This window comes from Anneissia japonica, unplaced genomic scaffold, assembly GCF_011630105.1.
Source record: "Anneissia japonica isolate Jap-2015-1 unplaced genomic scaffold, ASM1163010v1 scaffold4988_len2956909_cov206, whole genome shotgun sequence".
Classification (NCBI taxonomy): domain Eukaryota; kingdom Metazoa; phylum Echinodermata; class Crinoidea; order Comatulida; family Comatulidae; genus Anneissia; species Anneissia japonica.
Window position 1 is genome coordinate 974,166 of NW_022696345.1, and position 25,043 is coordinate 999,208.

Genomic DNA, 25,043 nt, shown 5'->3' on the forward strand with positions numbered 1-25,043 from the left:
CATGAGTCGCCCTAAAATTTACCGAAATTAAAAATTAAATCCGGAATAAAAGAAAATTACCTGAAAAAATTTGAGTCTGACAGTACAATTTCCGGCCACCTAGAAGTGCCATATACATTTAAAAAACAATTGGGGGGATATGGACAAAGAGTATATTTAGACATGGGGTTCTTGAAGCCTTTTTACTGTCCAGAGGTGTCCGCGAACGAAAAAAAGGTTGGGAACCACTCTACTACCTGTCTCTTATACACATCTAGATGTGTATAAGAGTTCTTTTTTTGTGGATTGTCTTAATGTTAGACCTATATTATATATCTTTATTAGAATTCTAATTTTAATATCAATGCATAATATTAATAGATACAATTGTTTTTCTATATCTTTGGATATTATTCTAGGCTTGCTTTCGAGTGGAAAGCCAGCAGCCCAGAGTTCTCTAGGATGGCAAGGACTGCCAGCAAGGGCGGTAGATGGCGATTATCGTGCACGATATAGTGAAAGAACATGTACACACACACGTAAGTTATATTGTACATTTTCACCGTTAAACCTGCCTGCCTCTTCTGTGATAATCTGTAAAACTACCTACGTTAAAATCAAGCAAACATACCTGTATTGTAATTGTAGCATTTTCGAATGTTGTGAAAGTTGTTAGAAAATAAATAATACGACGTTGCACAATACAACGTTATACGTTAGGAGCGAGCGTGTGGCGGCGCAATGCAATCGTAGGAACTCTAGTGAGTTCGAGACCGACGCTCGTTGCATTGCTTGTGTCCTTGGGCTAGACACTTTACTTACGTTTGCCTCTCTTCACCCAAGAGTAGGCTATAAATGGGAGGGTCTTGCTATTAACCTGCTCGTTGGTGACCCTGCTACGGCTGTTTAAGTCAATAAATAACAGCAGCTAGATATCAATTCATACGTAAGAACATGCAAGAAGAAGCAACGTTCAGACCTGTCAAGTCTCACGCACAAGCAAATCCAGAAGAAATCTCAAGCAAGCCAGTGTGAGACCCTTGACTTGACAGGTCTGTACGTTATTTATTTGGAAATTACGTTATAAATACGTATTTGTGCTACAATGTTCTACAAATACGTTTTGATCGCGAGACTGTTACCTATAGTTTTAGGAGAGCTAAAAAAAAAAATAAATAAAATAAAATAAAATAAAATAAATATTAAATGATAAACAAGAAAGACAATATTTAATACGATGGGGATTTATTCATTGGTGTACATCAATATAATTTACAGTAACCACTTAATATGGACATCAATTTAGAAATAATTATGTCAACCAGGATTTTATTTAAAAAAATTAGATTAGGCACAACGATAGTAAAAATAAGCACGTTAGAAATAATAAAAATACAGACATAGGGCCTATGCTTAATAATGATGTGCTATTTTAGCATGCACTTTGTGTCACATCAGCTGGAGACACAATATAAATTTGACCAACAATTAACTTTAAGTAACTTGGGGTTAAATCATAACTTTCATGAGTTTATCTTTAATTTTAGAAAATGACAACCCAAGCTGGTGGAGAGTTGATCTCGGACAATCGTTAACTGTCCGCTACGTCCGACTGAAGAACAGAGGAGGTAGGCTTTTGTGCGTTACAATGTTTAACGTTCATTTTTATTTATAGTACTGTATTTAGAATGTTTATAACATGTGAGCAGAGCTGAGAAAACTACAGAAAAGGTCAAATGCAAAAGTGCATTAAAGTAGTATTAACAATTATCATTTTGTTATTTATTTATTTAATATAACATTGCAGTTTTAATATCAATTAATTTAAGAAATAAAAGTAATTTAGCCTTATTACTTACTGGTACCATATCATTTTCCTGTAAAGCTCATAGAAGCAATGTACAATGTAACATGTGCATTATCATTATAATTATTATCGCATACAGTACACTGTGCATTAATACTCCATGCTATGCAACACATTATATTTAAGAAGTCGTTCATTGGTTCTGGTCATGTAGCTAGTGTAAATTAGGACTGCCCACGCCCCACCCTAGACTTGCCAATGTTATGAAAAACAAATGCTAAACACTTAACATACAAAAGTCCACACTACCCAAGACACACCAAGTTTGTGGCTATGGTTAGAAATTATTAGGAATATGGCTCCTCTAGATGGCCGTAAATGCATATTTAAACACGATAGATGCGGGGGACATGAATTAGATTAAAAAAAAAAAAAACGTCTTTAGGCAAAATTAAATATTAAAAAGACCTCAAAAATTAATTGAAAAATGAAAACCTTCTAAGTTCAAAGGCTTATTTTGAGTGGGGTCTTTCTGGTGGTGAATTCGTAGTACATCGGGAGACAATCTCTTACATTTTTGGAATGAACCAGTACAAGTTCTTGATTTTAAATCGTGAGCTTGATGGAATAGGACGTGGGAGGCTGAACTACAGTTAATCCTGATCCTTTCGTTTCAGACTGTTGCAGTGATCGATTAAATAATGCCCAAGTTCGTGTCGGTGACAATGAAGACGTCATGTCCAACGCAGAATGTGGTCCAGCATTTACGATGGAGGACATTACCGATGTACGGTACCCTTTCCGAATATGCAATGAAGGCGTCCAGGGACGTTACGTTAGCGTTAACGTAAACAACTACCTGACTTTGTGTGAAGTTGAGGTTTTCGATACATGTGAGTAAAGTTCCGACGGAAACCACAATAGACCCAATTTGATAACAATATCAGAATGTCCGGATTGCGAGGTGTCCTCGGTAAAGGTACAGGGAGATGGGTTTCCGGGAGGGGGGTCTGGGTTTCAGGAGGGTCTGGTTACGAAATTTCGACATTCAAATTTATATGTTCTGAAGTAATATTTGTATTACCAATTAATTTTTTTTTCACAGTGCTGATCTCGAACAACGGGGTAGCTACTCAGAGCTCCATTGGATGGGGTGGCGCGGCTCAAAGAGCCATCGATAATATGCTAACCGGGAAATATTCACGAAACAGCTGCACACATACACGTATGTATAACTGAAATGAATGTCGTTTCTATATAGGCCTATACGTTTCAGCGTTTTAGCATTGTACGCCTCTGAGAGTGGGATAAAAAAATACAAATTGATCAACTTCTGTGTATTCGGGGGCGTACTCGATAAACTCGAACTAATTTAGATTATCCAGTCTATATTAGGCTGAGTTATGGCATCATGCAAAGCCCATTCTGTTCTATAAACTAGATATAGATTTTGAATGTGATCACTTTGTGATAAAACGATAGGCATACTGTATAACGACTAATATACTGCTTGTGATGTGACACAGTTTTGTAAGTGTACAAACATAATATTTCTTGAAAGTTGGATGGAAAGCCTCAATAACAAATCATAAGGCTTTTGGTACTCTATGTGTAAAAATGTGGTTTCTGAAGTAAAACTACCGTACTATTTAGTCGTTGCGTCTTGACGTTTCGGTGAGATTGCTCTGTACTGACCGTATCAGGAGAATGATAACCGTAACTTTTGTTGTTCCACCGGAATTATCTAAGTGAACATCTGTGGTTTTAAAATAATGATATCCATAATAACACTCATGACAAATCCAATATCTTGTGGAACTGTGTTATGCGCCTTATAAATCCATTGATTGATTGATTGATGGTGCTTGTATATCTTTATTGCTCGAGCGCTCCTCTTCTGCGTCTGAGTGCCAATTAGTACTACTAGAGCGATTACCTTAGAATCCTTCCAATGAATTTGATGATTTTGGTATTCACCTCGTCTTCCATGACCTTGATGTTCTTTAAGTCTTTCCCCCAGAAAATTTTCTTGCCCCCCCCCCCCCCCCCCCCCCTCATTTCCTCGCCCCAAATTTCAGACTCTGGCGCCGCTATCTTCTTGCGATGGGATATGTAGGTGCGCCCCTGAATGGAACATATTTTCCGTACGTCATTATAGTCTCTGTTGAGAGTTTAAAGGGCAAACGATGTTCAAATGCCTTGTAGTTCCATAATTATGAGAGTATTTCTTTCAAATTATATATTTTTTTTCTTTTTAACAGAGAATGAGCCTAATAGTTGGTGGATGGTTGACCTCCAAGAGACCTTTGACATCAATTACGTACGAATTTACAACAGAGTGGGTATGTTAGTTACTTGCTACATTAAAAAAACACATATAATCTTCTGTACAGTGGCCGACAATACATTTTGTTTCTAGAATTTATGACAAAAAAATTCAAAGATCCAAAAAAAAAAAAAAAGAAAATCCATGGGGAACTGGTAAAAAAAAAAATCCATGGGGAACTGGTATAGACCTAACTTAATGAGTGGTACATTGATAACGGACAATGTTGATGTTTTTGTACCAAAATTAATTTTCATGACAAAATGACAAACTTGAAACTGAATCTGAATTCTATAGTGATGATCATTTAGGCCTATTTAACAGATTTAAGTATGATGATAACTATACAAATAACGAATGTGATAATAATTGTAATGATAAAGTTATGGATAATGATGATACAAATGAAAATGCTGAATGTATATACACAGATATAATTATATATTATAATACATTATATTAATATAATTATTATTTTACCTGTTTATATTTTCACGACCAGACTGCTGTCAAGATCGTCTGTTAGATGCTATCGTTCGTGTAAGCCTTGAAGAAGACAATCAATCTGGCGAACAATGCGGTCAGCCTGTTTCTGCCCTTGATGTCCGTGGCGGCAAACGTATTAGTCGACAGTGCAGCCTCAACGGCCGATATGTCTCTGTTACAGTCAGCAACTATTTGACCCTGTGTGAAGTGGAAGTCTTTGGATTACGTAAGTTATGTATTGCGTTTAGGAAGCTTTCGATTGCACGACGACGGTAGGGCGTAGAACATAATGACGTCACTAAAAGTCATCTGCGCATGCGAGAACGTTAGGGTCACCACGTCGGGTAGATTCTGGAACGCAATATTTAGCCAAATCTACGTATCCAGGTAGGACGGTCACGCATGAGTGATTCCGCTCTAGCGTCACCGCACAAATCGAAAGCTCCCTACTACTACTACTATGTGGATAGAATACACTCATTCATGTATGTATCGTTTATGCCTAGAAAATGGCCGTATTCGACTGGTCGTTCTTCGTTAAACCACGCCCACCTACGTAAAATCCTACTTCAACGACCAGTCGAATAGAAAACTGGTAATACTCGACAAAACAAAATGGCTGCATAGTTACCGCAATACACGCAGCGTAATCAAGGCTGTTTCGGATTGTGGCAGTATGGGTTTTTCGTAAAAAAAAAGTTTTCATCCAGTTTTTTAATTCCGTTAGCCTACAATTATTTTTTTACTTCAATGTGGGTAAATTTTATTTTATTAACGCAAATTTTTTATTTTATTAACGCAAATTATTATTAACGCAAATTATTAACTAAATTTTATGAACGCAAATGTTGTTGCTAAACTGACCAATGGGTCATATTTTTTTTGGTCACGTGCATAACGCTGATTAACGCATTCTGGTTACGTTAATTTTCATTGTCAACGAAGTCTATTTTACGAACCAGTCGAATGAAAATAATACTCAACGAAAATTCGTACTCAACGAAATGAACCAGTCAAATGTAACGTAGGCCTATTTTCATTTTCGAAATACAAAAAAAATTTTAAAAAATGAGGTTTTAATTAATAAAGATAGTATGTATGAATGTAAACTATTACTTTTGTTTTTTTGATCATGTATGCATTATATAAAACCTCTTTTTGACGGGGTCATAACCTGCAAGTGAGAGGCTCACATCCCGGTGATGGAACTGCATTCAGTATTCATAACTATAGTGCGCCCTCTACTGACTTCTGTCTCAAACTATGCTAAAATTAAATTACAATATATCGGCTTTAAGTTAGTTGTTTCTCGCATTTTGAAGAAGCATTTGGGGATAAATATATTGAGAAAACTTCAAAAACATAATTTAAAAAACATACCCGATTGTAGTGACACCCTCCCCTAAGATTTAGAATATTGAAACTTATAGTACAGGTGTAATTTTTGCCCAACCTGACGTGAAAAAGTACTGAATACAGTACGTGTACTGATTACCAGTACGTGTAAAAACACATACGAAAAAAAAACACACCATGATCTCCAGCCTGGCACTATACCTCTAGACCACCGAGTTTGTAGCCGATGGCCAGTGGTTAATTCGAGCTCAAGTAAACAGCGGGAGTAGCCTATTCGGTACATTTACGTCAGGTTGGGCAAAAAACACCTATACTTATTCTCCTGATGTAAATCCAGTTGTCTGTTTCATCATGACAATAACAATTACCATTTATATTGAAACTAATAGAGTCTAGAGATCAACGTTTAAATTACCTACACTGTACAAATAATATAGGCCTATTGTAATCTTTGTTTATAGCTGATGCTGCAACAATAACGGCTAGAGAAGCAGGTAAGGACAACTTTTATTTATTTTGTTCAATTTAATTTCATCATTATTACACCACCAATGCGAACGTCGATAAGGTATTATTACATACTATATTGAGAAATGACATACAGGTGTATATTTAATATAAATGTACTGTTATCTGCTAAATAGCTAATGCTTGAAATGTCATGTTCTCTCTAAAAAATATTTAAACAAATAAACAGTGCACCAAATGTGTTGTTCTCAAATCTTTATTTTTCGTGAACAATAAAAAAAAAAAACCCCAAAAGTGCCGAGTACCAAAGAGGCAAGTTAGTAAGGATGCCCAGAACATCTTACACTACATTAAACTATCTAAACTAAAGTATACTTATATACTCAAAATATTTTGATATAGCCGCTGCCGAAGCAGCCCGTTTATTGGCAGAGGCAGAAAGAGCCGCACAGGAAGAGCTCCGAGGAATAAGACTTGTCGGAGGTGCCTCCGAAAATGAAGGAAGAGTCGAAGTATTCGCCAACGGCGGATGGGGTACTGTATGTGATGATTACTGGGGTATTCTTGATGCAGCTGTGGCCTGCAGACAAATGGGATATCAAGGATTAGCCTCCAGTGCTCCTATGCGAGCTGAATTCGGACAGGGTGATGTACCTATCCTTCTAGACGATGTTGCATGCACTGGTTTAGAAGAAAACCTGGTCGACTGCCCGAATATTGGGATTGGTAGACACAACTGCGCTCACAGTGAGGATGCTGGTGTTGTCTGTAATAGTAAGTTACAGTAGTTAACTGTTTGAATGGTGGATACTCTATTGGAAAATTGAATTGCTAAGCCCCGCCCCTTGGATATTGTTGCTAAGGTCCCACGCGTTGTAACATACACGAATACGTGTGTTTGTGGGACAACACGTGTGTTTGAGACGCGCACGTATTCCTAGCGCTGTTCTGATTGGTCAGTTAAGTATGATTGCCACACCGGAAAGGTCTACTTCATAAAAAGATTAAATAAGTTTAACGACTGAAATTTAACGAAGCGTATTGTTGCCAACGTAAAAATATTTTTAAGTCATTACCTCGTACGTACGAGACAATTAAGTCGTACGTACGAAATTATTAAGTCGTACGTATGAGATAAATATCTTGTACGTATGACTTAATTATACGTACAAGAGATAAATATTTAGTATGAAGCGNNNTGTGTGTGTGTCCTATCTACTATAGTTGATATTAAATAGTTTAATGCCCATAGGGACAACAGAGGAGTGAAGATGACGACTTGTGTGAGAGTTGGGCAAGTGAATCCTACCACTTTTGGATTAGAGTAGAAGTCACTGCTTTATATAACATAATGCTAATTTCACTTGTACTTTAAACTGTTTCATTTTACGAAGGCAATACATAAAAGAGTTATCAATGTGATCTCCCCATTTAAATTTGTCATCAAACACTATCCTGAGTTATTTATATGTATACGATACTCTTTCAACGCATGTGTTATTTATAGCGACATTATCAATATTATCAGTGTTATTTTTACGAAAGTCAATAAGTTCTTAGGTTTCGTAATATTAAGTTTATGATAATTGTCATTACAATACTGTATACAACAATCAATTTCACACATCAATGGCTACAATCATCTTTTCCTTAATAATGCAATATCACCAGCAAACTCAATTACTGGACAATCAGTGTGACAAGATTGAAAGCCAGACTAACAGACTAACAGACTAACAGACTAACGTAAAGAACAACAGGGCCAACACTGTGCCTTGGAGTACACCAGTGTTAGTAACATGTGTCCAGCACTCATCATTCACAAACTGCTTGTGATTTGTGAGGAAATCGAGAATACCAATAGTAGAACTCTTATAAAGGGGACATCTTCAGGACCTAAATGAGTGTCCCCTAAAATAGGAGTGTCTCCTGAAAAGGGATCCATATTCAAAGGACACTAACCAAAAAAATTAAATTGTCCCTTAATAGGGGTTTTTGGCACGTTTTCATACAACGATGACATACATTCTGTATTTTATTTTCATTAACATAAGAATGAGTTACTGCAGAATCTAATACATTTATAGTAATAATTTGCAATGATAATACAATTCATTTTATAATAATATATGAAATCAGTTGTAGGGTTTTTTTTTTTTTTTTTTTTTTTTGCCTGTTTTCATGCACACCCATGACATCATTCTTTATTTTATTTACAATAACATAAGAATGAGTTACTGCAGAATAGAACAAAAAATTATAGTAATAATTTGCAAAGCAAATAAATTCATTTTATAATTTGAAATCAGTAGAAATTATTTGACAACAGTAGCTGTATACAGTATTGTCCCAATATTATTTCTCGGTGCAATGTTAATGAACAAAATTTTCTTTTTATAATATTGACCTTTGATGTGGTAGCATGAATAGAGTAACGACTTAGAAATGAGAGTGCACGTTATGCTGGAATAGAATCATATATGATGAAAATACACGAAAAACAAAGAAAAAGTAATCCCTATTGTTTAGGGTCAAAATGGACAAGATTGGTTTATACAAATTTGCACATGCAGTAGCTAATTTATGCATACACCTAATTTATACATTGTACGCAAATATTCAAATTTAAAATGTGTGTGTAAAATATTAGTTGATAATAATATTGTAAAATAGTCACACGATATTCTTGACTTTGTCTACTTTACAGATGTGCAATGGGCCCCCAACATTTTCAGCGCCCCTGGGCCACATGACTCGTCGTTACCCCACTGGATACCTTTCAAACATTGGCGTAACGCCCGCGACCTGTCCGGGGTTGGTGGAGGGTAAGGGAAGGGAACCACTACCGAATACAATAGAGCCTTGGCCAGTCTTCGGTCATTAAATTATGTAGGGAGATTATGCACCCCTCTAAGTTTTAAGAGCAAAGACACGCAAGCCCCCCTCCCTCGACATTTTATATTCCCCGTGCCCCATGAGTAGTCGTCTTTTTAAAGTATAAAAGTGCTATCATTATATCCGAGTATAAATAATGCATATACCTAAGCCTATACTGTCTGGAAATGAGCAGTCGGCGCTTCATACTAGATATTTATATCTTACGTAATAGATGTCAAGTACGTACGAGTAGGTAGTCTTCGCCGCACGACGTTAAACTTAACGTTAACGGATGATGTCATAATTTATTATCTTGTGTTGCGGAGTACATAAATTGCAGGATTTTACGTGCTCAACATAGGTTAGTTACAGGTTTGCGCATGCGTATTTCGTTATGTTTACAAAAAGGGGCGGAGCCAGAACAATATAAAAAGAGTTGCGACATTCCGCTCCTTGGTTTGCGAAAGTCACGTGGTATACACCGTCCATTTTTGTGTCCAAATCTTCCCGATGAACACATACAAAGTATATGTGTACATTATACAGTATTTTCACGTGTTTGATTGTGTTTATGATGTTATTACTTAATTAATAACTATTTAATATTAAAAGCGTGAATATATCTTTAGAATTCGAATATTTGCGCGGGTTGACGCGCACTTGATGTTTAAATGCAAATTACAACTTTGCTTTATAGTACTGCTATTCAGTTCACCACTGCCTTCAATTTCATTTAGTTGTTTTTCTTTCCTGCATTACTATTTTTGATGTATGTTGCTTAGGTTTTTAAGGGGAAGGGGCAAATGCATATTTTGGGGAGAGAATAACGGTACTTAGAATATTGTTTCTGCTAATAAGGGGTTTAGTTTTATTGATGAGGGAAATGTATGCTCTCAGGGATGTTCGGTATTCTGAACATATTTGTTTTTAATTTTTATGTATTTGTTTTCAAGTTTAATTCATTTTCCTTTGTCGTTTTTTTAATACTTTTTAGTTTTAAGTTTGTTTACTTCGTATAATATATTATATTTACTTTTAATGGAATAAGCGTCATTCAGGGGATTGAAATGAGTATTGAGGTATCATTGTATATAATACTATGACGAGGGTGGGTATTGGATAGGGGTGGGGTGATTGTCAAATGCTTGAGTGACGGTTACTCAATTTATACTTTGTTTTCTTTAGTGTATTGTATTCTGTTTGAAGTATTATATTTTTTTTTTTGGACGCACCTTTATCATGTGAAGTGTGCCACTGTTTCAAAAGTGTAGTTTCCCAATGAATTATTATTATTATTATTATTATTATTATTATTATTATTATTATTATTATTATTATTATCGAAATTATAATTGGATTGTTAAAGGATCGTCTATTTATGACTGAAAAGACCTGCCTTTGTCAAAAAAGTTATGTTTTGCTCTTTACTTTAGGCCTACACAATATCAGTTTATGTATTGCGGCCAACTGACCTATACTATTTTAAAATTTATAAATTATAATAATCAAATTAATAACATAAGATTTGTATAGGGCCCGCTCATATTCAAATTTAAAGACCAACAATCTAGATACCCTATTTACGGGTCATTGAAATCGGTAAAGCCGACCAAGTCTAAATGTAATGATACTGGCTATTTAATATTGGACTGCCAACACTGATTTTGATAAAGCAGGCAGGATACGGTAACAAGATCAATGAATTATGGAGACAAAGGATTGCCCTTTACTTTTTAAACAATAATTTTCTGACAGTGATAATTCGGTGTAGGCCTATACTCTTAATTTGCGAACGAAAATGATGAGGCCCACTCGACATATACTATTTGAATATTTTTTTTACTAAAAATAATAAGAGTGATTTTTATTATATATCAATTTTATTGTATATCATTTTTTTATTTGATTATAGTCTCGAAAATCACTTATTATTTCTCTGTGCAAAATTCAAGGAAAAATACTAGGATATTTTGTTTTTTTACTATCGTTTTTCTTACATAAATTAAATAACATGAACAACATGTATACAATACTATAATACACAGGAACGCACATCGCGTTGGACACAGAACGCGCATCGCGTTGGACACAGAATGGCTTCTAAAAATTCTAAATGTCGCAACTCTTTCTATCTATGGCTCTGGGCGGAGCTATCGCGTTGCATGTTGGGTACTAACTTTAAAGTTAAGGTTAACGTCGTGCGGCGGAAACTACCTAATTATCATTATCTTTGTACGTACGGCCAGGCCTGCGTACGGCTTTAATTATCTCGTACCAGAAGGACCCCACCGGAAATAAGTCTTCTTCTAGACTTTCGTGGGCTATCCTTGGTGTTTACACCGAATAAATTCATTCCATAAATCCATTCCATTCCATTCCGTACATACGAGATAAAGGCAAAAAATATTTTTTACTTTGGCAGCAATATTCTGCCGTAGAAATGAAATGTTTCATTTACGACATATTAATGTGTTGTTTTATTTGTAGCTGGGGACGCTGAACCTGGTCCTGCGGCCGATCAACCGCACATTAGACTTGTTGGTGGAAGCAGTGACAGTGAAGGAAGAGTTGAGATTTACGTCAACCATTATTGGGGCACAGTATGTGATGACAGTTGGGATATCAATGATGCTAACGTAGTTTGTAGACAGCTAGGGTACACTCACGGTGCACAGGACGCTCCGCAAAGTGCCCGATTTGGAGAAGGAGACGTTCCTATTTTACTGGACGACGTCGCCTGCTCTGGCACAGAATCCGATTTATTGGCTTGTGGCAATCTGGGAATTGGAAGACACAACTGCGCCCACTCGGAGGATGCAGGTGTTATTTGTAATAGTAAGTTAACGCTAATAGTAGGTTTTCCTTTCTTCTGCATAGGTTTGCCAGATGCAACGCACATACGTTTTTTTTCTTTTTTCAATTCCGCTTCCGCAATTTGGAACGAGCTCGAGATTCGGCTTGACAGCATTATTTCGAATCCTTTTCAAAATCCATTTAATTTCTGAGTTGCTGTCTAATTAATTGTAAATTACTGTTCTCATCTTTTGATTATGCTCTCTTTTGTTTCTATTTTTGCATGTGTGCAAAGGATCCCTTGGCTACAGGGACGTGACTCCCTTTTCCCTTTGTACAAGTTCAAACGTGAGAGAAACAAATAATTAAATAAAAACCCAGCATTCACGTACTGAGCATTCACAAGTGATTCACCGCTTGACCTGTTTATTATGATAATTATGTATTTAATGGGGTAAAGATGTACAATATCGATTATTATTATTTTAATAGCGTCTTTGCTTATACGGTAATTAGGCAAAGTTACTCGACATATTTTAATTCAATTCTACATAGGCCTATATTTATTAATGGTCAATATATATATATATATATATATATATATATATATATATATATATATATATATATATATATATATCTCACGCGAATGCGAAGGCCGTGTTGAAGTCTGGTCGGAAGGAAGATGGGGAACAGTGTGTGATGACTACTGGAGCATGGAAGACGCCAACGTCGTCTGCAGGTACCTGGGATTCACAGAAGGAGCACTAGGAGCCCCAATGCAAGCTAGGTTCGGCGTAGGTAGTGGCGATATCATTTTAGATGATGTCAGGTGTGGTGGAACCGAGTCAAGTATATTTGATTGTTCTCACACTGAACGTCATAATTGTGGACATCATGAAGATGCAAGTGTCATCTGTTCTTGTAAGTACAACGAATTTTAAGATATTGTGTAGAAACCTTTTCACACAACTTTAACCGAGGTACATATGTCACCTCTGACACACTGCAATTAATCCAAAGAACGTGTCAGACTCAGAAACAGACTTCTCAAGTTAGTAAAATGCGTTGTAAGTAACTTTGCCTTCAAATTTCAGTAGTAACGGAACAATTTCCATACACCTAATACACTTTTTTAAAATAAGAACCAGTAAAATTTTGCCCAGGCTCAGTTGTCTTATTTTTTTTGCCAATTTCAGATTCAAAATGTTTTTATTTTATTCTTAGTTTATACACACTTTACAAACGTGAACAATTGTTATTGTACAACCGTATATTACTGTATTGTATTAGAAAGGGTATTAAAAAAGGGTATTACATAGTCACACCTAATGAAAATACGGTACGGATAAGATATGTTGGTTTTATTTTATTTTATTTATTTTTTATAAAAACCTCATTCGACATTTTACCTCAGCCTCAATTTGTTCTTATTTTGTTCTTAATTCTTAGGCAATTTCAGCCTCAATATTCTTATAAAATGTGTTCTTATAAAAAAAAGTGTAACGTGCCTTGAGTGCGAAATATTGGTTTGCTAAAAATTGCAGGTACAGTATAATTACAGCTGTGGATTTTCAAACAAACTGGACAGGATCCAAATTAACAGGTCACTTTTCTTGGGTTTTACAATAATTTATTAGTAATGTAACAAGTGTGAGTGGTCTAGGGACCTTAAGGATGATGTAACCAAATGTCCTGATAGAAAACCCAGGCTCCTGGACGTTATACAATGTGTAAACATATAATATTTCTGGACCTAGGAAAAATGATACATTTCCGTAGTATTGTCTATTTCCGTAATACGTATTACATTTGTTGGCAAAATTTCAGTAGCAACTGCAGATGTTCCGTAGAACTTCAGAAGTCTGCAGACATAGTGTAACACACCCGTCTTTTTGTGGATATTAAAAATATTAACCCACTGTTTGTTGTGTCTAGTGGAAAAGCAATTGTTTGTAACTTAGTAAATTGCGTAATTAATAGATTGATTATTTGTTTGACTGAGTGATTGATTGATTGATTGACTGGCTTGTTGATTGATTTATTGATTTATTAATGATCATTGACCAGGTAATACAGATATTCGACTTGTTGGAGGAGGCTCAGAACTCGAAGGTCGTGTTGAAATAACAATTAATGGACAATCTGGTACGGTATGCGATGATGCTTGGGATATCAATGACGCTCATGTAGTATGCAGAGAACTAGGCCTAGGCAGAGCAAGAGAGGCTGTCTCGCAAGCCAGGTTTGGACAAGGGTCAGGCGAAATTCTCCTGGACAATGTTGGCTGCGGCGGTACAGAATCAAGACTTATTGATTGCTCAAACATTGGAATAGGAGTGCACAACTGTGCTCACAGTGAAGACGCAGGTGTCATCTGTATTGGTACCGGTACGTTGCTGTGATATCTATTTTATCGCGGTATTAGTTTATGCATGACTTTAAACACTGCTACTGTAAATCCCAGTGTAATAACATTATATATTGTGTATATACAGTAAATATAATATCGTATCTATTCGAATAAGTACGGTATTATATTTATTATAATACTGTACTTATTCGAATAAACGCGTTGGGAAGTTTTTCAGGGAGAGTTTATTCGAGTGAGGCGTTTATTTTTTTTTCTGGTGTATAAGGGATACATATGCTCAATATAAGTTGTATGAAGGGAGAGAAAGTGGTCTTAAATCCGTAATAGTGCCGTATGGGCATGTGGGTATGTGGTTAAACGACGACACTCGCCAAAGCAGCAAACACTTGATTTAGTATTATTTCCTATGATTTTACCAGCTGCTACTGTACCTAAGCTGTTACGGAGCTTAGAATAAAGTTCGCTCCACAATGTGTGAGCCCTCAAGTTGTCTTAGATCCGTACGGCCCTCTGTGGTCTAAACAGTATGATGCTCGCCGTGAGAGATTGCAGGTTCAGTTTCTGTACCACCAGAGATCCCTTTCCCATATAACTAATAAGGAACTTTTGTTAATGAGCTATGTTCGATACGATTTATGACATCATGTTCCTGTGTATTTGAGCACTGTATTATTATCCAATCCAATCCAATGGCTCGTGCTGAGGTCCCTCACAACTAAGGCATTTAATAGGCCAACTTGGGCCAACTAATTTGTTGACGTCAACCTGAATTTTGGTTTAATTGTCATCGCGTGCCAAGAATAACCTTATTCTAATCATATCCTTACTTTAATCCTATCCTATCTTTCAATATATTTTCAAATAAAAAAGTATGAAGTAAACAAGTTTATATTTTTTGTGAATCATTTAACTATATAAACTTGGTTTGAGCACTCCTCCTGATGATCTTGAATCATACGGTACTTATTACGGTACTATATATATTATACATACAAACAACTAGATAATAATAAAAGCGCTCGAATAGGAACACAATGTAAATATAACTTTATAATGTATGTTTATATGAAGAACTTAATTCCGATGCCTCAATGGGCCTTTCCAGTGTGTCAATCAAACTTGACAACTGACCAATCCGAATAGTCTCAGAAATACGCGGGTATCTAGACACACGTGTTGTCCCACAAACGCACAAGTTTAGCAACAATAATCAGGGGGCTCATTGGAAAGGTCGATTGATTAATTACGCTGCTGCCATGGCGCGTGTTGAGGTGGCCAACTAACTTGTATTTATAGTAATCATTGGCGAATCTGGAGGGGGTCAAGGGGTCCTGACCCCATTGGTGTTCATCGATTCATGGAAAAAAAAGAATATGTATGAAACTACTCAACTTTTTTACAGTATATACCGGTAGACAGATAATAGGCTATGTAATAAGAATGGGAAACAATTAGCTGACCATTTTCAAGAGGGGTAAACCTTAAATTTTGAAGAACTTCAAAGTCATTAAAATGCACTTCAGAAATCAGGAAAGCTCATTTCCCGCCAGCTAGGAATCAAAATTTTCCCAAGAGTACCTGGACCCCACTTTCTCTTTGGGATTCATCGATTCATTGAATCGTTTTCAAGAGGGGGAAAACCTGAACTTTTAATGACTTATAATCATTAAAAGACACCTCAGAAGTCGGGAAAGCTCATTTCCTGCCATCTAGGAATCAAAATTGTCCCGACTCCCCGTTCTCTTTGGGGCTCATCGATTCATGGAAAAAAGAATACATGTGCAACTACTCAATTTTTTTGTTATGTATATACACACACATAGGCCTATTTACTGTAATAAGAATGGGAAAGTTTACCTGACCGTTTTCAAGAGGGGGAAACCTTCAACCTTGAAGAACTTAAAAGTCATTAAAAGACACCTCAGAAGTCTGGAAAGCTCATTGGAAAAAAGAATACGTATGCAACTACCCATTTTTATATTCTGTATTTAGACCTATATCGGTACACACATAAAAGGCCTATTTACATTTACTGTAATAAGAAAACCTTCAATTTTTAAAGAAAAGTCATTAAAAGACACTTCAGAAGAAGGGAAGGCTCATCTAAGAGTCAAAATTTTCCCGGGGAGGACCCCCACCCACCTTTCTTTTTGGGGTGTTTTGGAAACATTACAGAAGAATATTAGCCTGTATTATTATTATTATTATTATTACTATAATATTTTGAATTGAGTACTCTGTGAATTGTAGTATTAATTTACTTTTGCGTCAGAAATTGATATAGACCACTAATTATTAGGCCTATAAACGAAGTATTGCCATGGGAGTTCAAATACGACAATCGTCAGTTAAAAACCAGGATTTGCATTGTTTTTATATGCTAGTCTTAGGTGTCTTCTACTGGATCGTAATGTCAAGACTTTGTTACAATGCTGTATATTAGTAGAAGGTAGAAGGGACCACTCCGGGCCCCTTTTGGACTTGAGGCCCTGGGGCTTCGCTCCCCTAGAGCCCATGCGTTAAGCCATTGGATATAAATTTAATTAAATAATAGGTTGAAAATTTGACTAATTATTATATAATACTATCATCATCATCTTTATAACAGATACGCCACCCGACCCACCAGTAAGACTTGTCGGTGGAAGTGACAACGAAGGGCGAGTTGAAGTATACGCGGACGGAGAGTGGGGTACAGTTTGTGATGACTACTGGGACATAAGTGACGCTAGAGTTGTCTGCAGACAACTAAGTTTAGGAGACGCAAGAGAAGCCCCGCAGAGGGCACATTTTGGACAAGGGTCTGGAACGATTATGCTTGATGATGTCAGGTGTCTTGGAACTGAGTCCGATATTGTTAGTTGCCCTAACATTGGACTTCGAAGACATAATTGCGGTCATCACGAGGATGCAAGCGTCATTTGTACTGGTAGTGGTGAGTATTAAAAAAATCGGTCCCGACTTTCCTGTATAACGTAGGCCTAAGTGAAAGAAGAATAATTGTTATATTATTGAACAAATCTTTTCTACTCGACTTATTCTTTAAAATGGACAATTTGATAATTGATACTATCATTTTATTAATGTTATTACCAAAACAAATAAAAGTGCCCACACAAAATCTTTAGTGTAACTCAGACTTTATTTGGTATAGTTTGAAGACAGTGTAACTGACTGCCGAGAAGGCACAAATTCTAAATTAAACACAATTAAGAATACTATGTTTATTATACTACAGATGAATAGAACCTCCCTAATTCTTATATAATTATTTCTAATTGGTTGCTTTCTAAGCTTGACCACCCAGTGATTTCGTAATGTGGTATTACCTAAACAAGTACCATCTATCACATATTGTAAATGTAAGATCCTGGCCTTACCACAGTTTCTTCTACTGTGCCACACTCGCTGACCAAGCAGACCTAGAACCACCATTCCATTCCAAAATATATATGTATTAAATCAAAAACAGAATTATCATAGGAAACATCATTTTATTAATTTTATTATCATTATTATCGTTATCCTTTTAACAGGTTCGCAACCTAACTCAGATATAAGACTTGTCGGTGGAGGTAACAGCAATGAAGGGCGAGTTGAAGTAACCATTGGTGGACGATCAGGTACTGTATGTGATGATGCCTGGGATATAAACGACGCTCATGTTGTATGCAGAGCTCTAGGCCTGGGTAGAGCTACAGAGGCTGTCTCGTATGCCGGGTTTGGACAAGGGTCAGGCGATATTCTCCTGGACAATGTTGGCTGCAGTGGTTCAGAATCAAGTCTTGCTAGCTGCGCAAACAATGGCATAGGAGTGCACAACTGCGCCCACAGCGAAGACGCAGGTGTCAGGTGTACTGGTACCGGTACGTAGCTGTGATATCTGTTTTATCGCAAATAGTAGTTTATGTACATATACATATAAAACATATATTGTATGTATACAGTATATATTGTTAGTTCCTTTGTGACCTTATCCTATTCTGATAATTATAATATGATAAATATGCGTATTAGCTTAAAAAATTATATATAATGATGACTATGCGAAGGGCAAACAACATGTTCTACCTTAGTGATATAAGGAGGCTGTGAGTTAATACTCGTGGAGACTGTCTCCTCTCAATGTTTCGATGTTTTATTTATGTTATGTCGCCTTTTCCACGAATCGGTAGACATGTCGAAGTGACAGCCCAAAGTCAGTGGTGCGTAACCAACAAAAATTACTTAACATTTGAGGCTAAATTCTTGACCATGTTTTTTATTTATGTATTTCCTAAACAAGTACCATCCATCACATAAATGATGACAAGTCAAGTAAGATCCTGGCCTTAAAACAGTTTTATATTCTACTGTGCTGCACTCGCTGACCAAGCAGACCTAGAACCACCATTCCCACTGTATTCCAAAATATATATGTATTAAATCAAAAACAGAATTATCATAGGAAACATCATTTTATTAATTTTATTATCATTATTATCGTTATCATTTTAACAGGTTCGCAACCTAACCCAAATATAAGACTTGTCGGTGGAGGTAACAGCAATGAAGGGCGAGTTGAAGTAACCATTAATGGACGATCAGGTACTGTATGCGATGATGCCTGGGATATAAACGACGCTCATGTTGTATGCAGAGCTCTAGGCCTGGGTAGAGCTACAGAGGCTGTCTCGTATGCCGGGTTTGGACAAGGGTCAGGCGATATTCTGCTGGACAATGTTGGCTGCAGTGGTTCAGAATCAAGTCTTGATAGCTGCGCAAACAATGGCATAGGAGTGCACAACTGTGCCCACAGCGAAGACGCAGGTGTCAGGTGTACTGGTACCGGTACGTAGCTGTGATATCTGTTTTATCGCAGATAGTAGTTCATGTACATATACATATAAAACATATATTTAAACTTTAAATGCTGAAAATGGGCTAAAGTATACGCTAATTCAGTTTTTTTTAAAAAAAGAATTAGGAGCATGTTAAAAGATTTACTCATGTGTACGCGCACGGTAATGTCACAAACTGTTGACTCCTGATATGAGATACATGTATCAACTCTTATTGACAAACGCCTGTTGGTAAGGGACTTTTGAATTCAAATGGCAATATGATGACGTCACAATGTCCGATCAGCCATAATGATCTATACAATCATACCTACAACTCATGTGCTTTCAGAATGTGTAATAAAAATTGGGGGTCACATTTCATCATAAGGAGCTATAACTGATTAAAAATATTCACGATTTTAAGCATATATAAATTTTGACGCACGCGTACGCGCACACTAAAAAGCCAAAATGACCTGAAACGTGCTCTAACTTAGTGAAAAAGTGATTTCGAAAACTTTGAAATTTTGACGCATGCGTACGCGCGCGTTATGAAGCGCACACGTAAAATTAGGGTACATTACATTCAACATTAACCCGAAATTAATGCTCACTTAATACGATTTCGAAATTTCAATTGGTTAGGCTGTTATGATCGATAATGTAAAAACGCAAAATTGCGTGTAGCTGACGTCACGCATGATGACTGGTCACCTTGAAAACCTTACCGTGACTATTCCAGGAGAAGCCAAAATGATCGATGAAGCAACCGTGTGCGTAACTCGTAGCAATTTTGAGATAACAAGAAATGGGGAGAAAATGAGAATAAAAAAGAGATGATGATGATGACGATGATGATGATCTCTGACAATAACAAGAGGTGATCCGCTTGTGAAGCGGATCACCAAATTACAATAAATTATTTGGCTTTCTTTTCCTCTTTCTTCTCTTTTAAATGAAACTTAACTACGCTGATATGTACAGTATTAGATGTTTATTTAGTGTATTTTATATCAAGCGTTGACAAAGGCTAAAGGATCGAAGTAGTCGAAATATTCTTAAACGTTTTAGTTCTTAAAAGTGTACATATCTGAGTATTTGTAACCGTTACACAGTATTATAATATGTTTATATAATATAAACAAATGTATAAATATTTTATACTTTATATATAACTTCTATTGAATAATAGCAGTATTAATAGTTACCATAAAAATATGAATGATTAATTATACTGCACTTTTATGTTGATATTAAATTATATTTTGTCTTTTAGGTGCTCGCATATAGGGAATGATTATGTGGTTCAACATGGAACTTCGTTACCGCTATTATGCACTTAACTGACTATCGGATGTGTATTGCAAAACAAATATTGTTAACATTTATTATTACTTGGGTTTCTTTTTGGTGATTTTTCTTGATCTGAATTTAACTAAATAAAGGAAATAATAGTTTTCTCTTTACATCAACATCTTGTGACTTTCTATAATTGTGTGACGTCATATAATATGGGCGGCCATCAGGGCCAAAATAGACAAACATTGGCGTACGAAGAATCCTACTCCCACGCAGTAAGGACAATAAAAATTGCCGTAAGGACTATACAAACTGCCGTAAGGGCAATACAAATTGCCGTAAGGACAAGCCGTGTTCCAACGGTTTAAGTTACACCGGTGATATCGTAGTTATCGAACAAGCGCTTGTTATGAGGCTGACACCGACCGTATGAATGGGGTCACCTGATAAAAAGCAAGCGCTTCATGCACCCAGCAAGCTAACACCGACAAATGACCGGATTGGCAAGGCTCTCATCCGACAGAACTTTCTGTTGATTGACTTACCACATGTTGATTGCAATAACATCTGTAGCTTGACCACGGTCTCGTTTTCGAGGCAATTCTACTAAGCCTAGTTTGTTCATAATATCAACCAAAGCATCTTTAAAATTACCTTTTTGAGTTGATTTTAACTTCATAATTGTCAAAAATAATCCAAATAATACATTACAGAACACATTTATATTATTACCGTTCGTTGTAAACTTCATATAAATTATAAGAACGGCTGAACGAGAAACGGTGAACGCCGGTGAGATACTGTACGTACATGATTTTGAAATTACAGGTAATACGGTAGCCTTATCTTTAGCCACTGCAATTACACATACTAGCAAGAAGAACCACGAACAACGTTCGTACTCGCATACTACATTTAAAGGCTCGGGTTATAAATACTGCCGAAAATCTCCTAAATGTTAATAGGTAGGCTTAGGGTAGGTGAGAAAAATAACTCAGAGGGTTTTATTTTGCTTTTTCGGAATGCTCAACCAAGTGAAGATGAAAAAAAATGGATGTTAATAAACATATTTTGCCTTTTATTTGTCGATAGTTGGGATGGCCTCAGTGCCTACCCAATTCAATGCAGGCCTAGCCCAGGTAGGCCCTCGCCTAATGTAATTTCTGTTTATTCGTCTTCGTTTTATTGAAACATCATCGTGAAATCAATAGAAATAACTTTAATCTTAAACTTTTTTATATCAGTGTATAATCGCTATAGGCCTAACTATCCTCTATAACTCTCGTGTAGACATACGATAAAATTTGATGCGACCTTGACTGGATTTCTCATTAACTTTGCATCGGATAGGAGTGATCGTGAGAACATGGCTAATCACTCGCCGTACAGACAAGACACTCGTAAAGGACAAGAGGCATTCACTCGCCGTCAAAGATACTAGAAATACTAAGATACTAGAAATACTAGTATCTTTGCTCGCCGTATGGACAAGACAATTCGTTGTAAGGACAAGACAATTTATAACGTTGAGGGCAGCATATTTTAAGAGGCAACAAGGTTATTTTTAGCACAGAAACATAAAACTTTTCTGACGGCGGCGTGTAACTTTTATTTAACATCAAAGAGTATGTACAGTCGACAACTAGACCTTGCTGCTTAGACTAACCATTAACCAAAAGATAGATTTAATACCTCCAAAAGTGTAAGTCATGTGATTGCGATCCACCCAATCACACGCGCGTATAGTAGAATCCCGTGAAACCGAGTTGGCCAAACTCTCTCTATCTACGGCTCTGGGCCAAGGCGAAATCAAGGCCAGAAGTCCATTTTGGTGACTGGCTTTTACACTTTTTTTCTCATGATTGAAGATGGGTATACCCTATGGAATCTATCCTAAAAATATTTAACATTTAAACGAATTTCTCTATAAATATTTCAAATGCTATAATTGACTACATTATATCAAAACACGTTTTTTTTTTTTTCTTACAGAAAATTCGGAATTACTTCAAAATGTACACGTTTCTTGTATATAAATTGGGGAACACAAATAAAGTTTTGGTTTAAATTTGAAGTTTGCATCAATAATAAAACGACAGAAAAAATATTTAAAAATCTATTTTTAGAAAAGTAGGAGAGAAAGTTTAGATTCAAGTGGATTCATGCTTTAATTTTTACATCACCATCTTCACTATAGCCTTAGCTTTATGATGGTACCGAATTTAGCTGCTACTTTTTGCAACCTCGCGAGCTAGACGCACTTTGATCAGTCTTGTTTTCGTACATTTGAGACAATTTAATTAGAGCAAACCGCAATTCAGAGGAAAGTACGCGCATCTAACCAGTTCATGCAAAGCGTGGGAAAAGCACTCCAAAAATTGACAAACTGCTCGTGATTTAACAGTAGCAAATCTTCTCATATTTTGTTGCTGTTTAGAATACTTTATTAAATTTTCAGCAGTCTAATAATCCAAATATCATATATCATAATGAAGATGATATCTACAAGCAGGCCTATATCTAGGCGTCAATTGTTTTGAAAAGCTTCCTGTTTCAACTTAAGGAGAGATGAGCTACTACGCGAGTACGACCTTCCCAGCAAATAGGCCCTAATACGTTATGATAACGTGACAATAACTTTACAGTTTTGTAGAACCATAAATACATACTGAACATAATTTCACGTTTGCACGTTCCTACCACGTTGTGTAAACGTTATTTTGTGACATACCTAACCACAACATTCGCCAAGAACGTTATAAGAACGTAAACACGTGTTTTCCGGGTTTCTAAAGAAAATAACTGGTGGCTTGACAACAGGATTCCATTTTCTGATGAAGTTATTAATGTTTTGACACAGAACAGAGATATTTTTTTCCACACCAGCAGAAAACCCAAAAGAGACTTTAAAACAACCCAAACCGGGACGTCCTATCGAAGTATAGGAGGATCTTTTCAGAGAGTTCAAACAAGGGTAAAGTACAAGAGATGTTGACATAAAATGTACGCACTGAACTTCTTTATGCAGCATTGCAATGGGCGTTCAAGAATCGATTTTAGAATCTACTAATATGTAGAAAATACACATTTTAATTCTTTCTGACGAATTGTAGTTTATCTCCCCTGCTGGCGCAAAAGTTCCTCTTCAAAGCCTCCTCGTTCACTGAGAATTATCAAAAAAACATAAAACGACCATTATCGATACTTTTACAATATAGGCCTAATATGATTGAGGACGGAATGAATATATTATCATGACATTGGTGTAGGCCTAATGTCTGATAAATTCCATGGAATCTCAGATGCAAACAGATTTTACATTTAATAAATGTAAAATTAGGTTGTCTGGTATTATTATGAATTTTGATTTCGATTTATTAAGAAAAAAACATTTATATTCACTGTAAGATTAACAATAGAAATTTAAATGTTGGCCTATGCCTAAAACACTTTCGGCCCCGTCTAATCAGAAAAATGTATTTTGATGACGTCATGGAAAATACAAAAAGTTTCCCACAGAAGTTCTTTTGTACCAAACCTCCTTAAACATTTCAAAAATCATTGCAATATTAACTTGTTTTGGTATTACAATGAAAACTGACATCGTCCAATCAGAAAAAAGTACAAAAATGACGTCATATAGATTTGAAAATGCTTTTATTGAATTCTATGGGTATGAAAACCTCTAGATAAGTCTTGTATTCGCTTAGATTAGCTTCTGTATTGAGTAATTAATTTTGGAACACGGGAACCCTACATGTAGACTAACGGTACTATCACGATTGTTCTTTCCAGAGTTAATAACATTGTAATAATAGTGTAAATATTCAATAACATAACATAACATAACACATATTTATTCTGTATTTCAAATGCTTAATTTATTCGTTTGCATAAGTCAAATCAAACTATTCTATTGAGCGGTTGGAAAGAAACAGTATCAACACATAGGCCTAATGTAATCGTAAAACACTTATACATAACAATTAAGTACACGGGTCTTGCAAACGTAATCGATAGATCTATTCCAGTTGTTATTTTGCAGCAGAAAGCACATAAATCGTTTTAGTTGTTTCACTTGTGCATATTCAAGACATAAAATAATAATTTGAACTATCTAGTGCAGTGAATATTATGAAACATTAAGTTTTTATTCGAATTCACGTATTGAATTCCACAGGCCTACGTACTGTAATAATATCCTGGATTTGTTGTTTATAATTATGCCTTCTTAAACTTCGTCATCCATTATCATGATTTCTTGTTGAAACTACGAGACGGCTAATCTTATTAGAAAAATCTCTGTTAACTATGTACATGTAAAAATGGCTGATAAAGATTTTCCTGAACAAACTTTATATATAATATATAATATAATTTATATATATTTATAGTATTAAGACGATTTAGAGTTATCTCTATTATATCATGATTTACATACTGTATATATATTTT

At 35.9% G+C, this 25,043-nt stretch overlaps 1 protein-coding gene across 1 annotated transcript; it reads left to right on the forward strand.

Annotated features, from left to right (window-relative positions):
• The first annotated feature begins 341 nt into the window (after positions 1–341).
• On the forward strand, positions 342–20,761 carry LOC117101887 (deleted in malignant brain tumors 1 protein-like). The gene is made up of 15 exons (XM_033242004.1): positions 342–518; positions 1,527–1,607; positions 2,464–2,679; positions 2,892–3,011; positions 4,048–4,128; positions 4,615–4,824; positions 6,416–6,448; positions 6,825–7,196; positions 11,787–12,263; positions 12,732–13,016; positions 14,163–14,483; positions 17,075–17,401; positions 18,003–18,332; positions 18,967–19,296; positions 20,566–20,761. Exons 1-15 carry the CDS (start codon positions 344–346, stop codon positions 20,577–20,579), a joined length of 3,372 nt encoding a protein of 1,123 aa, XP_033097895.1. The 5' UTR covers positions 342–343; the 3' UTR covers positions 20,580–20,761.
• The last annotated feature ends 4,282 nt before the right edge of the window (positions 20,762–25,043 follow it).